The sequence below is a fragment of the Ciona intestinalis genome, unplaced genomic scaffold (assembly GCF_000224145.3).
Source record: "Ciona intestinalis unplaced genomic scaffold, KH HT000185.1, whole genome shotgun sequence".
Classification (NCBI taxonomy): domain Eukaryota; kingdom Metazoa; phylum Chordata; class Ascidiacea; order Phlebobranchia; family Cionidae; genus Ciona; species Ciona intestinalis.
Genome location: NW_004190507.1, coordinates 48,224 through 63,674, shown reverse-complemented (window position 1 = coordinate 63,674; position 15,451 = coordinate 48,224). Strand labels below are relative to the sequence as shown.

The following is a 15,451-nucleotide window of genomic DNA, read 5'->3' as shown; positions in this document are numbered from 1 at the left end:
ATTATGACATCACAACCATGTTTGTGGGCTGAACTGTGACCACTGTTACATCATAGAACAATGGAAACTCAATAAGTTTGCGAAATATGATACAGGGGGGTGAGCGGTACAATCTTGTGAGTACGACGACATAAGTTACAAACATGATATTTATAGAACATCATATAAGAAGCTTGGAAAACTTTACTTGGACTTTTGAATTTAATTCAGCAATTGTTGACCTACATTAGTTTTGTTAAATTGCAGACAAAATGTTTGGAAAAATATAATGCTGGTTAAACAACATTTTCTTTCTGAGAATAATTAGTTTTGGCAAATAAAGATTTCTCATCAAAGCTCAATTTAGTTCCATTGCCCGCAGCTGTGGTTTCTTATTCATTACCAGGCTGTGACAATAAACACGAGGAACATATTATTAACCCCATTACATTAAAGTCTTATTTTAAATTTTCTTAGTCTTAACAAAAGTTTTTTTAACTTTTTTAACAAAGATATCTTTTCTTAACAATTTTAAAAGTTATATATATATATATATTAATCATAAAAATTATATTTTCTTAACAAAATTTAATTTAAACTTCACTTAATACAGTTTCCATAGCTTTCAGGCGCAGCTGTGACAATCATTATTCTTTCACTGGTGGTGCCACTGGACACAGGGGAGATATCTATCTATTTATTCCCATTGAATTAAAGCTGGTTTACCAACAAACAAACTAAACTTAATATTGGCACCAGTTTAATAACACTTGCATGGTATTACGAATCAGGGCTTTAAATAGAAAGATGACAATTAATGTTCCATTGGGAGATCAGACGAAATAAGTTTAATCCTGCCACCCACACAGTGATACAGCCGAATGCGTTTAATTAATGATTGTTTTACTAAAAAAATCATTAAAAAAATTAATCATCTGAATATAAAGATTGATATAGTAGGTTGGGGAAGACGGGACACCACACAATATCCAAATATCCTGATCGTGTTTTAAACAATTAACAACGGTCCATATGTGAGTTGTGAGGATACGATTTTATAATTCTTTAAATGTTCTTTGTTTACTACCAACTGGGATGAGAAAATAGAATAAAATGGTGTCCCATCTTTCCCACTCTACTATATTTAGTTTGAAAATATATAATTCTCAATAAATCAAGATTTCGTTAATTTTCCACTAAGAGTTATAATGTACCTGCTGCATGATGGGACGAATATACTTGAGTTTCAACGGGCAGAACTTGTTTTGTTTAAGGAAGTCGTAAAGATTTTGTTCCAACATCTCAAACACGAGACACGTGTGGTTCTTATGCTGGAAACACTCGTAAGCACGGACGAAGTTGTACTCGTCGGCATTTTCAGTGGATAGTCGGTTCAGTATCCCAACCTGGGAGGTTAAGGTTAAGTTAATATGGGTCACAGTAAATGATAATCATACTACGGGGGACAGTAGTACAACGAGGAGTTTAGAGGGGGATTCAACTGAAAGTCTATTTAAAACATTTCCACAAACTTTCAACGGCTCAACTGGTATTAAAAAAGTGTATTTCAGATTTCAGAACAGTTGTTTTAATACCTTTGTGTTTTAGAATTCAGGCACACACCATTCTCAATTCGAAGCAAAACTGACAGCAATAAGCCTGTGAGGTCTATATAAACTAAATCAAGTATAAAATAATGACGCAGGTTGTGTAAGAAACCTGGCATATGTTTCATTAATGTAACTTCATTGTTTGGAAATAAATTGCTTTGAATTCCCCATTTATCATTATCAACACAAAGAGTTTATTGATTAAACAATATGAAGTCACCCATGTTCCTGCTACTATCAATAAAATCAATTATGTTTTTAAATGAAGTAGTTTAATTTTAGATCACACTGAATCATTGGATGGGCCTTTACATTATATGCCATATGAGAAAGTGACACAAACAAAAAGTGTTGGATTCTGTAGCTTACATTATTTGACAGTTTCATAGTTTTTAAAAGATCTAAATTTTTAATTACTAAATAAATGCCTTTTTGTGCAAAAATATGTTAAAATTCATATATATATATATATACCATTTAACAGTAATTACCTTACCATGCAATGGATAATAGTAAGACACCTAATCTTAACAGGTAAGCTGGGAAAAGCCCGTGCTACATAAATATACATTACCTTATAATTAACTATTTGCGTAACATTTTCTAACAACTGATATTCTACCAAAAAATTAAACACAGATTTTTTAACCGAAATTTGGATGTCGTATTTCATGGCCGACGGTCGGTTGGTTCAAATAATCGTAAATTTACTTCAACGACAAACAACTGCCCCCTTTTCACACATCTACCAATTATTTAATCCAAACCAGGATTTCTCACCTCAATCTGTCCCTGCCTCGCATAAGAAGGATGATTCTTCAAGATTTTAATCGCAACAATTTCATTCGTTCCATGTTTCCAACACTTAACAACTTGCCCAAAAGTTCCACGGCCAAGAAACTCTAAAACTTCATATTCACTGGATATTGAACGCAGGACCTGAGGAAAGTACAACGAATGTAATTAAATATGTGAAAATAATGCAGTGTATTTGTGGAGTCCTGTAATTGGCCAAACCTGCCATAAGCCCCATATCCTTACCCATATAGAACAGTTTCAGTTAGCAAACTGGGCGTTAATTGTGTTAAATAATCCAAATTTGTAATTCAGCAAATAGGGTATTGATATGTTTTAATAGATATGTGCAAACAACACATTGTAAGTATAGCATGTATATACTTCTATATCAGCATGTTATCAATAGTTAGATTAGTATTAAGTTGTTTTTCACCTCATGTTACCAACATTACATCAACCCTTTTATGACTAATGTCAGCCTATCTTGGTGGTTGGGAGGTTTATAAAGGTGCTTACACAACTGGCTAAGCATACCTGGTTTAAACTAAGTTACTGGGAGGGAAAACTTACATGACTAATAACGTAATATCAGGGGACTACAAGCTAATTTGGTCAATTTTCTTATGTATTAAAATATCCAATAAAAGTCAGAAGGCTTTTATGTAATGTTAAATATTGTGTAAAAATTGGTATTTTTTAAAATGAACAAAAGGGTTGTCGGATCTTAATAGAATTTTAAACACAAAATAATGGAGTGGTAATGCTCCATTATAATATATTTGTCTGTGAAATAGAGTTGGTCCATTATACACTTCTGCCTATATGTTGACACAGTAAACATAGACGTCAAAATAAACTGTTTGGTGTTTTAAAACACCATCTGCTTGCCGTTAATGTAAATTGTCTTATCAAGTATTTATGAAAGCATTTATGTCATAAACCACTTGCAGCTAACTGTTGTTTCATATTACATGTATAACATAATGCGGCACTGTAATGCATGAGGTGTGTAATATATAAACACACATGCATGCATACATAACAGTAACTATTTAACTGAAGAAGTGATATTTATAAACACACCAACACAACGACAACGCAGTATGCTTATATACAGCATTTTACAAGCGTGACATTAACATGCAAAACAATATTTATAATATACATGGGTGAGGTCGTACAATAAGGCAAACACGGGATTCCTTTCTCCAATGAACAATAATAGCGTAATGACGTAACGAAAACCCTTACATAATTATAAACTTTAGCGCTAAATCAAACACTTTTTAATTAAACACCGAAAAACTTCCTTATAAATAGATCTCTATTTCAAAATATAAAGTGACATGACACAACTCTAAATTTACTCTGACATTTTTACAAATATTGCCATAAATTTAGCAATTTACAAATTAAAAAGTAAAGTCTGCAGAACCATAATACATTGGTCATTCTGCCAACTTTTGGTCCTATTTGAATTTCTCCCAATAAGTTTAACTTGATTTTAAATAGCAATCTATTACTAATATTCTCCCTCTGTTGCTACCAAGAACAACCTAATCTATTTTCCAAGAACCGATCTCGTGGGTAAACCCATTCGAGACCTTACAAGAAGGCGGACAAAACTACAAATCTAAGGTTTCTATCAAAACAACAATTCTTGCAAAATAAATTATGTCTCTTAACAATAACTTTATTACGGTTGTTGAACAAATATTCTTAAATGTGATTTAAAGTTGTTAAACCGTAAGGTTTAAAAAGTAGGTGACAAGTTTTTTTCCAAATTTCTGCTACAATTTAGTAGGACACTGCTAAAACAAAGTAACACTCACAAACACAGGGAAGGCAGGGATAGTTCAATGTACATTTTGTAAAACAAAATTGGTGCTAGTCTTTACTGATTAATGCAGTGTAGACAATTTTAGGGTTGGCCTGACCACCCTGCCACCCCAGGTTTGGCGCCTATGTCCACGCATAATGTTTAAAGTTACAGATAAACCAATGTTACCTCGTGATGAACAAGTTTGTAATCTCCCTCGCTGCCACAGGAGGAACTTTGCTGGCCGGAGGTTGTTGCCTTCTGTTGTTGTTGTTGTGGTTGGTGGTGTCGGTTGCTCTTACGTGGTGTGGGAAGTTGGAAGCCATGGTGTAGCCTTGTGTGGCTGGGTTGGGTGGTGTTGGGGTGGTGGGGGTTCATGTGGCTGTGTGGGACTAAACCAGTGAAGGTGGCTCCTGGTGAAAAGTATTTTGGTGCTGCTTGTATAATTTGTTAATCTTTTCAGAAAACATATCCAAGATTCAAAATGCCAGTTGTTAAAAACAAGATACGGGGAAATAATTTGAACTTTCTTATGTTATGATACAAGTTAACTAAAAAATCTATTTTACAAACTATTGTCTGTTTTTTCATGGTTTGTGACTGCTTTTAGAGACAATTAGCACCAGTGGCCTTCTGCTCCATCAACGAAATAACCTACATTTGTTTTAAACATATTCACCCCTGCTTTTTTATTTACCACTTAACAGCGATCGCCCCTAAAGGAAACAAGTCCATAAGCAGAGGTCTTGGCCCCACACAGGGCTTACACTACTGGTTAGGATCCAAAGGTTAAAACTATCAAACTAACTGACCTGCTGCAGCAGTTGGCTGTAGATAGAATGTTGGATCATCTATATGCATGCTAGGTTGGTGGGTTGGGAACAAGTGAAGTCCAACCAAATTCTCCCCTGAAGTAACTATGGTCCCTGAATCGCGCAATGTAACCCCAAGTTTTCTTTTAATTCCTTTTCTAGCAGAGCGTTTGCGATCAGTAAATAGGTCCAAAGGAGATAAGGTTAACAGTTTCTGCTTAGAATGAGCGCACAGATCGTCAGTTGATTCATATTCGATCGTCGTAACTTTGGTTGCTTTGTTTACCCTCTCGCAATCGAAGATCATGCCACAAACCTACAGGAAGGAACATGAAATTGGTTGGCTAATGTTTAGAGCTAGACATCCGTGTTATAACGAATATATTTGTTGACTAATGTTGTTCTAAGCTGGGTTTACAGATATATAATTCAAAAAAGCCATAAGCATTTTAGGCTTCATTATAGTAAACAGTTATTATTATTTGTTGACTATTTAAACGGGGTTCACAGATATCAGTACAACAAAAGTAATGGGGGGGTTCATTATAGTGAACAGTTAATAAAACGAGATAGACAAAGCCTAAACAAAAACAAGAGATCGGTTGTTTACTAAAGTTAAAGTTCTATGTTGGTTCGAGCAACAAAACAGTAACAAAGAATTTAAAAATTTTAAAGAGCATGGCAGCAAGGATATGCACCAAACTTGGGATGATGGGGTAATCTTGGAAATTACAGCAGTCGCCTATATATATGTATATGTAGATACTGTCACATCGTCACAACAAATCAAGTAACAAGTTTCAGATGATTTTACATCTGAACTAACTAACCCTGCCTTTCTTGCTGCATTTTAACAAACTTGGTGGATAATAGGAACCTTTACATATGGTGATCTATTTTATGGGTTCAATATAGAACAAACAAAAATCTAAAAGGTATTCTTGTGAGGCGTATTTGAATCTTACCAACATTAATATTAAATGGGTTTCATTTCTAATGTATATCTAAATGTGGCTTTGGCAAGATTTAACAAAGCCTGACTTGTCTATACAAGTCTAAAACATGTCTGTTGTTTCACTTTATGGAATGCCTGAAAAGACTGAAAACTATATGCAGTAAAACCATGTAACTGACACTGTACAACTGACAGAACTAATATGATCAGACCATTATAAAAGACTAACATATTCCGTGTCATTTGATTTTCACATTATATACAGCCATAACTTCTACATAAAACATGAAATAATGGTCTTACAGGATACCTTCTTTCTGCTTTTAAAATTACCCAATAATGTCAGATTACCAATAGTGCATATGAAGATTACACTTTTTTCTGACTTCACATACACAGCCTACAAGCTTGTGTGGGTCTATTATACCATACAACATCATATATAAGAGGTATTTTTAGAGATATTCATAAAAACTGACATGCCAGGCTATCATAATACATACACACAACAAAATATATACGCCTTAACACGTATAGCCAGCTTATAACATACAAATCACTCGTATATTGACGTATTACAATATGACGATGCGAAAACACTAACATACGCATAAATGTACAACGAAAACTCTCACAAAGTAAATAAAAACTTAATATTTCGTAGTTAAACTCACCTTTTCATTTCCTACTGCCGTTTTATTTTAATAACACTAACGTTTGGCCTCGCAGAAATCGGCCTCTAATCTTCTAACTACTTGACGCGAACCTTTGTTAAAATTTCAGCGCCATCTTACACAAGCCAGGATATGACGTAACGTTGCTGTCACGTGATCTTGTTACCAACACGAGGTGCGAGCAACGGTTTGTAACAAGCTGAGTTTTTGCGGCGCCGTTTGGGATATTTTGCTTGAATGCATATTTATCTAATGTTTATCACAAAATAAAGTCAAGTTAATATTTTTAATTTGAATTCATGTTTTGTTCGGCAAATGGGGAGTAAAAATTCGACAAAACAGCTTTCTTATTTTAAAAACGTTACATAAACGAACTTACCCAAGCTTTATAACTTCAAACAAACGCATTATTATTGCACAAAAAAACGAGGTTTTTCTAATCCCTACATAAAAACATAAGCCATGTATCTAGAAATTGATTTAATAGCGAGAATAAAAGTGGCAGATTTTACAAAGGAATGACACACAAGATACTGCACGCCTGGCGTTTCATCCAAGGAATAATTTACAAATCAGAATTTTAGACTGAACCCCATCCCCTGCTTACTGATCCCGTGCTTTGGTGCTGTGAGCTGGAACCCAAGTTTCTCTTCCTCATTCTGTGATGATAAAGATGTAAAAATGTGTCACTTATTTATCCTCGCATGGCGGGACAACAACAGTCATTATAACACGGGTGTTCTGTTTCATACACCCCGTGCCCGCTTACAAGTTACCACGTATGTAACTTATTTACCCTTGCGTGGCGCAGTCTTGGCGGTCGTTTATAACATGGTTGTTCTGTTTTAAACACCTTGTGCCGCTTAGTTACCCCATGTGTAACTTTGTGGGTGATTGTTTTCTCAATACAACATAGAACTTACAATAAGTTTACTATAACCCATGGCTCCTGCTGGTGCTTTGGGAGGACTTGATGCTGCTGGACCGGCACGCTTCTTATCAAGCTCACTTTTAGCTGGCCATGTGGGAAACATGGAGGGTTCCACGGGTTTGGGGGTTTCAAGGAACCAGTCGTGTTTTAAAGCGTTGTATGCAGATATTCTACGCTCAGGGGAGTAGGTAAGAAACCTGTAGGTTAAATGAGAAAACTTAGCTTTCTATAGAGTGTACGCATAGGCTGGATGGCTAGACACCCAGGGTGCTACCAGCTAAAGGTGGCTGTACACAGTATCCGGAATTCGTTCGTTTTGCCTGTTTTGTCCGGATTTCGCTGCCGCATGCGGAATTAGACACGGGTTTACATACGACTTCGCATGCGAATTCGCACGCCGGATACTGTGTACAGCCACCATAAGGGTTAGACTAGAGGCTACATTAAAGCATGAGCAAACTTAAGAGGTAGTGTCGATCAAACTTCTAGATAATGACTAATGAGTAGAATGTAAGTTAAATTATGAGACCACTTACTTTTTATAAGGCTGGATATTTAGCTGCAAACCTCAGGGTGCTACCATCTAAATTGTAGACCTCACTGAGGCAGTTTATGGATGCTTATGTAAAAGGCTTTCTATTGTTTCATGAATATTTGACAGTCATTGCGAAACTACACTTGCGGACAAATTAACCCGAAATATAAACCAAGAACAGAATGTGCCTCTGGTGTCTCACAGTAGAAGCACAACAGCATACCCCCATGTGTATTCACCACCAAACCCCGTCACCTGTTTAAAAGGTCGAATCCCTTCTGTGAAATATCAGTTGCGCCGAATCTTTTCCTCAATGTATTGTATGGGTACTCAACAAATGTTGTCTTCTTAACTATGGGCAAGTCATTATAACCCGGCCATATCTTCTCACTTGGCGTTCCGAGCTCCTGTGTGGTGAAGTGAATGTAATGATTCCTCGTGTTGGAGGGTAATTAATAAAATACAACAAGTGTTGATTTTGTACAGAATTGATTAGAAAAATAATATAATCCCTAATCTTTCTAAATAAGGCCCTTTTTCTGACAAATTATTATTGTATATTAAATGGAACTTCATGTCGAATTTTACGAGTTTTACTTCCAGGATCAGCGTAAAAACTAAAGTTAGACAAAGCTATATTGTCTTCACATAGTTATTTTTAATTTTTATGGGTAAGGTTCTTGTCAAAGACCTGGGATTTAAGCCACATTTCAGTGTTAGTACGGGGACACTTTGGTTTTCGATGCAGCTGCCTTATCCACTGAGCCACGGTGGCAGACTAAAAAACACATAGCTTAAGCTCATGTTATAACTTCTACGGATGAGTAATATAAGTAGAACAAACATATTCAGGTTTCAGGTTAATGTTATGGCGAGTCATTACTATTTAATTTACCTTAAATATAAGATTGAGTTGCATTGTTTCAGATTTTCCAGGGAACAATGGTTTCTTGTTGAGGAATTCTGCGAAAATACAGCCCACGCTCCACATGTCAACTGCTGTTGAATATTCCTGGAGGAAGGGGGTGTTTTACAGCCTGTTGGGCTTTTAACCAGGACAGATTACAAAAATAGCAGGAATAATTTGATAAAAGTTGACGCAACTTAAATTTTGTATTTTTTTTAATGATGAAAAACATCATGCGGTGTAAAAGTGGGAAGAAACAACTGAGACAGTTTATAAAACTCTGTTGTGAACAACCCTTGATTTGGTTTTTCTAACTAACATGTATGTGTGGGGGAGAATTGCGTAAAACGATTGATCAAAAAATGGTTTTTTACTTATCACCATGTAAACCTATTTAGTTGGCAGATACAGTTGGTCAGCAATATGTCTGCTATGTTGGTTAGGATTAATAATAATCACCTTCGCTCCAAGCAGCAACTCTGGGCATCTGTACCACAATGTAACAACTATAGGGGTGTATGGTTTTAACGGGGAACCATATTCACGGGCTAATCCAAAGTCACCTGGGGTGGAATAATAAAGGGTAAGGAACTTAAATTATGTTACTTTTATGAATTAATGTGATGGGCTTTTGAGAACTTGTCACTACAAATTAAACCAATACACTGATGTGTGATATATAATGGGTTAAACATTACTAAATGTGTAACGTACAAAATTAGGTCCAACAAGATGTATCTTGTTACAAATTTCAAGTAGAAAGTCATATAGGACACAACTTATTGAACCTGATGTTAAAACTATTATATTAAATTAAAATAGAATAAATGAAATAACATGAATGTAGAATAGATTCAGTACAACAAAATACCTATTACACAAAAATCAAGCCCAATGAATAGTTTTAAAAAGAAAATATTTTTTTAATAAAATGGCCTACTCAGTCTTTTTTGAACGAGATTTTGATGGAACAAACTTTAGCAAAGTTAATTTTAGTTTGATATTTATTTCGTATCACTTGATCCTGACTGTTATTCTGTTACGAGAATCGTCCAACTTCATGAGCATTGGATCAGGGTCAAAATACAATTATATTACTTGTATATAATATAATGCAAATGTGAGGTATGTGTTAATATTATGACATCATAAACCCCATTCACCTATCTTCAATATTCCTCTATGACTCAACAGTAGGTTTGATGTTTTAAGATCTCTATGTAATATCCAGTTGTCATGGAGATGGTGAACACCTTGTAGCAGCTGAATCATCAGTGTTTTTACTTCACCTGGAAGAAATGAGGTTTAAAAACTAGCCACGGTAAGACTTGAACCATTAACCCAAGGCTCCCAAATATTTCAACACTATAGATTGCCCAATATGTTTTTTTGAATGGTTTACAACTTTACACCAATTACAAAAAGGTCAAATATGTTTTTCTGCAAACTGACAGCAATTTATTATGTGTGTACAGACACCAAACATAGGCACCAAACCTGGGGTGGCAGGGTGGGCAGGTCAACCCTACAATTTTCTGCACTGCATTAATCAGTAAACATTACAACCAATAAGTTAAATTTATTTCACAGGATTGTGTGTCTAACTATCCCTGCCTCCCCTGCATTTATAACATTTTGTTGGGGGCTACCACAGGTTCAAACGCATGTTTACAAATAGTTTGTATATTTACTTCTACAAAACATCTCACCAGTAAGAAAAGGCTGCTTCATGGTTTCCATCAAACTTTTAAGATCATGTTCCACGTAATCCATGACGATGTAGATTTTGTCCACGTTTGAACCGACTACTATTTCCTGGGAATTAAAAGGAAAACTACAATTATTGGGATTGAAAGATAGCTAAAAGGTTGATTTCATTTGGGTTTAACCAAAATGCAACAACTCTATTACGTAAACAATCTATTTAGCAGCTCTATTGGTATAAAAACGTCCATTTCCAATCGGACTTTTTTTTATTTTAAAATTTATTTATATTGTGCTTGATAACAAAAGTAACGGAATATTTCTCCTATGAATAATATCAGAGTGGAAGATCCTGGAGTTTTTCATTCTACTTTACCTGAACCCTCACACAGTTAGGATGATGAGCCTTGAGCAGCGTACAAACTTCACGGAGGGACGTGATGGGGAAACCTTCACGTTCCTTCTCCATCTTCAATCTCTTCAATGCAACCACATTATCTGCGGAAGTACGGGCACATTAAATAGTTGGTTGTAATATTGTATTTGTTTTGCTACCCTGAGCTAAGCTGTAATCTAAATACATTTCTTAGTTTATTCTTTAAGAAAATATCACCTTGCCTTTCGATGTAAAAAAAACGCAAAGAAATATCTATACTGTTGCTCGACTTACTTTTTTTTTCTGTGTGTGTTTGTTTAATCGGCTCGCGAAGTACCAACAAATTTTGCTTTGGTGAAAAAATACCAAACCAAATATTGTTAAAGCCCCCTAAATAAAACCTGCCACCCACAGTGAAAATTAAATGTTGTTTAACCCACTATCCACCAACATACAAACCTTACAACAAACATGGTGCTAATTATAATAGGCCTAGGCTAAAGTTCTTTATAAATTATTGTTTTCTGTTGTTAATACAAAAACTAAACTTTAAGTACATACAGAAATAATCAGAACATCAACTTATTCTATGTGGATGAGGTTCCACAGGGTAACGAACCATGCGACCTTAAATTTAGGCTAGAGTTAGTTATTACCCCAAACACCTAGGTTGTAATGTCCATTAACTGTTTCACCCTATATTATAAAACCGCATACGCCGCGTCCAATCTAAACCTGTCTTTTTATCCTTTGCGCGATAAACGACACCGTAGGTTCCTTCCTCGATTCGATTAAGACACTGGAATTCATCAACGCTCCTGCAGCCCTGGATGGCAGGGAGGTAGAAAGGAAGCTCAGGATCTGCGTTTGGGGACGAAAAAATCGGCAAATTTTAGGTTATGGTAAAGTAATTGTGTTCTTGGGGAAATCCCGCTGGGAATTCCAAGGGGAAACCCCTTCACAGTCGGGTCGCCGAGGTAACCCCCACTGTAGAGTCCGCGACCTGAAACAAAGACACAGCACCATGGGAATATGAACGTAAACAACAGCCCTACCTTGCTAAGTAGGCACACAGTGGTACAGCCAGTGGTATGATTATATAAATAAGCATTGGTGGCACCAAACCTGGGGTGGTTGGGGGGCAGGCTAACCCGGGTAATCTTTTTTTAAATATGGGGCAAACCATTCAAGGTTATAAATGATAAAACCTAGCGCTACCCAGGAGTTTTCTACATTGCATTAAACAGTATTTGGCTGTGAGTTACTGGTTGGCTGTAAGTAATACATTCTATTATATAAGAGACAATGGGCAAATCACACGAAGGGAAATTTGTGGTTTAGTAATTAAACTGGCCAAGTCTGATTTAATTGTTGCCTAATTTGGGTTAATCAGCATCTCATTTGCCACTTACTTTAACATTACTAATAGATAAAAGTTAATTTTAGACAAATTATATATTATACATAAGACCCTATCATGTTAGAGTTACTTCTATATATATTTGGTGACATTTAGTTTAATACCTGGCTGCACCACTGCCTTGCAAACCAGGAAACCGATTAAATTCAAATCAATGTTTGTGGAATTAAAGTCGCTGCCGTGTATGGCGGAACATTTGAATTACTTTTCTGGCAAAATAAGCATAAAGTTGATTGTCACCATTGTTTCATTCGTTTTATAGCAAGATTATTATAATTGTGAAAGGATTTTGTGGTAATTGTTTGTTTTGTAATCTTAAAAGGACAGACGTTCCAACAACATAAACAATTGCCAGAAGATCTCTTTCACTTATAATACACCCGGCAGCAACAATACTACAAGGTTACACGTTGACAAAGTGTCATTGTACAACAGATGAAACATCGTGTCAAAACAAACTTTAAGTTTATTTTTGCCAAAAGAGTAGTTTCATAAAAGGAATTTAAAGTCTTAAAGGTTAATGTGGTTTAAAATCTCCCAGGTTTTATTATTTCAATGATTAATCTTCGCCTCAGCATCATATACTGTACTGCGGTGTACGTACCTTGTATCTCCTCATGCACATCCACCTCATGCTCTGGTGTGTTCGCATCCTCATCGTTATGCTCCTCATCCTCATCAAGACGATCATCCTTGCCCGGGGAATCAAATCTTGATGACGGATCTTTGAAACAAAGGGTTAAAAATGTGACGATCAAGAAATAATTTGATTCTATATGGATGAGGTCCTTGTTGGGCACCTGTGATTTAGACAAAATTTGGGCCATTTACCTGACACCCAGGGTGTTATAACCCAGTTAGAGCAAAAATATATAAACTGTTTTCAAGCATGTTTATCTAGGCATAAGAATTAATAAACTAAAAAAAACTTATACTTTCTTTCTTTTCTAAAGTGCATTTTTAACCATTTTTAGAACTTTTTAAAAGTTTTTTTTAATCATTGTTTTATTTAAACTCTCCACAGAGGATCCTAAACCTTCTTCCTCTGCGCTCATTTCTGCCGACTCATCTCCTGATTCCTCGGATGCTGACTCATCATCTTCAGAATTTGCTGACTCGCCCACTTCTTCAGCCGACGATGAATTTGACGATGACGCGGCAGTTTCTTCGTCACTCTGAGTTGCAGATTCATCCTAAAACATAAAAATAACAAATGTATTCGAAACAGAAATTAAAAATTTGAAAAGGTGAACTATAAACGAAGGAACGCATATGATAAAAATGGGTAAAAAACAAACCATAAAATAGCAAAAAAATGAAAACAGACATATAAACAAAATAATAATGTGGATAATAGAGATCCTCTTGCAGTTTATTACTATGGGCACCGATGTTTCTGCATCGTTATACCACAAATGTTACTATTCGTTTACTGGTTCCCATGACCCAATGCCACAACCTTACCTTTGCTTAGTGAGTCCTGGAAAGGAGGGAGTTTTTTAAAGCGGGGATTTGGGGTTTTTATATTAGAAGAAGCTGCAGAGCTAATTATTAACGAAAGCTTGGTTCCTCTTCAAGACTTAAATAGAAGTAATAACGAAAATGAGTTTTCAGAAAACTAAATTTATAGAGTGGATATGAAATGAAATATCGACTAAAAAGATGAAAACGGTCGGAAACCACTGCCTTTATTATTCACCTGGATATTTGTCTCTTCTTCTTCATCTTGTTCTTCAACTTCAGGTTTTTCATTCTCGCTTTCACTATCGCTGGATGCTGAGGAGTCTGCGACAATTATCATCATAAAGCATTTATGCAAATAACCAACACTATATATATGCTTGATAATCAAGCTATATAAAAACAAATATAGCGGCGTTTGGTAAACTTTTAGTGATAAATCATCCAATGTTTTGATTTAATTTTACTAAAATCTGGGATCACATTGTTGAGTAAGTTAGATTGTATTAAATATTAGTTAATGTGTATTTACTGCTTACTTTGGTGCTGTTTTGTATAGCCCTTTAACAGAGGAAAACATTTTATGGCATAAAACCGGAGACATAAAACATATGATGCCATCCACAAATATTACCACACTTGTAAGTTACTTAGACCAACAGAAACCACTCCTACCATGCAACTAACACAAACTACACATGGTATACAAACTACTAAGAGGAAACTGATTTACCTGATGAATTTTCACTGCTGACAATTTCTTCTACAATATCTTTATTCTTCTTCAATATTTCCAACTTCTTACCTTGGGGTGAGATCCTCCTGACTTCCATTCGTTGTTGTTTCAGTTTTGTTTCATCTGTGATTAGTGACATGTAGTTAGTGTTTTAATGGTGGGGTTATAACTTAAGCATACAAACTGTATAAATACTACATGGGTGGAGGCCCCTTATGCAAAAGTTAGATTTAAGCATGATGAAAACTGTTATACTTAAGTAACCTGATCACACAGCCAAGATATTTTATTCCTGTTAATCTGTTTATTTATTAAACCTAAACAGTCGCTCGCGTACCACCTGGAAGATCTTAATGTAAGACAACTATAGGCTGGAAACTGCTGGTTTAAAGTTAAAAACCCGTGTTCAACAACTACTACAAACCTAAACTGTTCCTTTTTTCTTCCCCAGCTTCAACCTTCCTGTTCCCTGTGACGACGACTGAAGATGAAATCGAACGTTCGTGTTTGTCTGTGGGAGTTTGGATGTTTGTTTATATCAAACATGGTGGAACCACTTTGGAATAAAACAAGTGTTGTTTCAAACACCTTATCCCGCTTACGAGTTACCACGCATGTAACTTATTTATCCACATATGTTGGGGCAGCAACAGTCGTTATAACACGGGTGTTCTGTTTCATACACCCCGTGCCCGCTTACGAGTTACCACGCATGTAACTTATTTATCCACGTA

The 15,451-nt window shown here is 35.7% G+C and overlaps 2 protein-coding genes across 7 annotated transcripts in view; both read right to left on the bottom strand.

The window, feature by feature from the left end:
* The window catches only part of LOC100175606 (homeodomain-interacting protein kinase 2), a 21,791-nt gene extending 14,881 nt beyond the window's left edge, over positions 1 to 6,910 (bottom strand). The window contains exons 1-5 of one of the 2 annotated variants that reach the window (XM_002122412.5): positions 6,648 to 6,910; positions 5,019 to 5,334; positions 4,396 to 4,619; positions 2,370 to 2,528; positions 1,194 to 1,385 (exon numbers count right to left, since the gene is read on the bottom strand). In XM_002122412.5, the coding sequence (XP_002122448.2) occupies positions 1,194 to 1,385; positions 2,370 to 2,528; positions 4,396 to 4,619; positions 5,019 to 5,325 (882 nt within the window). In that variant the 5' untranslated portion in view covers positions 5,326 to 5,334; positions 6,648 to 6,910. Of the gene's footprint in view, positions 1 to 1,193; positions 1,386 to 2,369; positions 2,529 to 4,395; positions 4,620 to 5,018; positions 5,335 to 6,647 lie in introns of those variants that run through there. The other variant, XM_026839338.1, reaches the window with a different exon arrangement.
* Positions 6,911 to 7,112: 202 nt separating this feature from the next.
* The window catches only part of LOC100184330 (cyclin-dependent kinase 11B), a 13,950-nt gene continuing 5,611 nt past the window's right edge, over positions 7,113 to 15,451 (bottom strand). The window contains exons 7-20 of one of the 5 annotated variants that reach the window (XM_026839341.1): positions 15,142 to 15,228; positions 14,715 to 14,840; positions 14,220 to 14,305; positions 13,557 to 13,713; positions 13,125 to 13,244; positions 11,836 to 11,961; positions 11,101 to 11,222; positions 10,730 to 10,835; positions 10,184 to 10,309; positions 9,480 to 9,583; positions 9,009 to 9,125; positions 8,369 to 8,520; positions 7,571 to 7,775; positions 7,113 to 7,306 (exon numbers count right to left, since the gene is read on the bottom strand). In XM_026839341.1, the coding sequence (XP_026695142.1) occupies positions 7,220 to 7,306; positions 7,571 to 7,775; positions 8,369 to 8,520; positions 9,009 to 9,125; positions 9,480 to 9,583; positions 10,184 to 10,309; positions 10,730 to 10,835; positions 11,101 to 11,222; positions 11,836 to 11,961; positions 13,125 to 13,244; positions 13,557 to 13,713; positions 14,220 to 14,305; positions 14,715 to 14,840; positions 15,142 to 15,228 (1,721 nt within the window). In that variant the 3' untranslated portion in view covers positions 7,113 to 7,219. The remainder of the gene's footprint in view (positions 7,307 to 7,570; positions 7,776 to 8,368; positions 8,521 to 9,008; positions 9,126 to 9,479; positions 9,584 to 10,183; positions 10,310 to 10,729; positions 10,836 to 11,100; positions 11,223 to 11,835; positions 11,962 to 13,124; positions 13,245 to 13,556; positions 13,714 to 14,219; positions 14,306 to 14,714; positions 14,841 to 15,141; positions 15,229 to 15,451) is intronic. The other 4 variants (XM_026839340.1, XM_018816443.2, XM_018816442.2 and 1 more) reach the window with 4 other exon arrangements.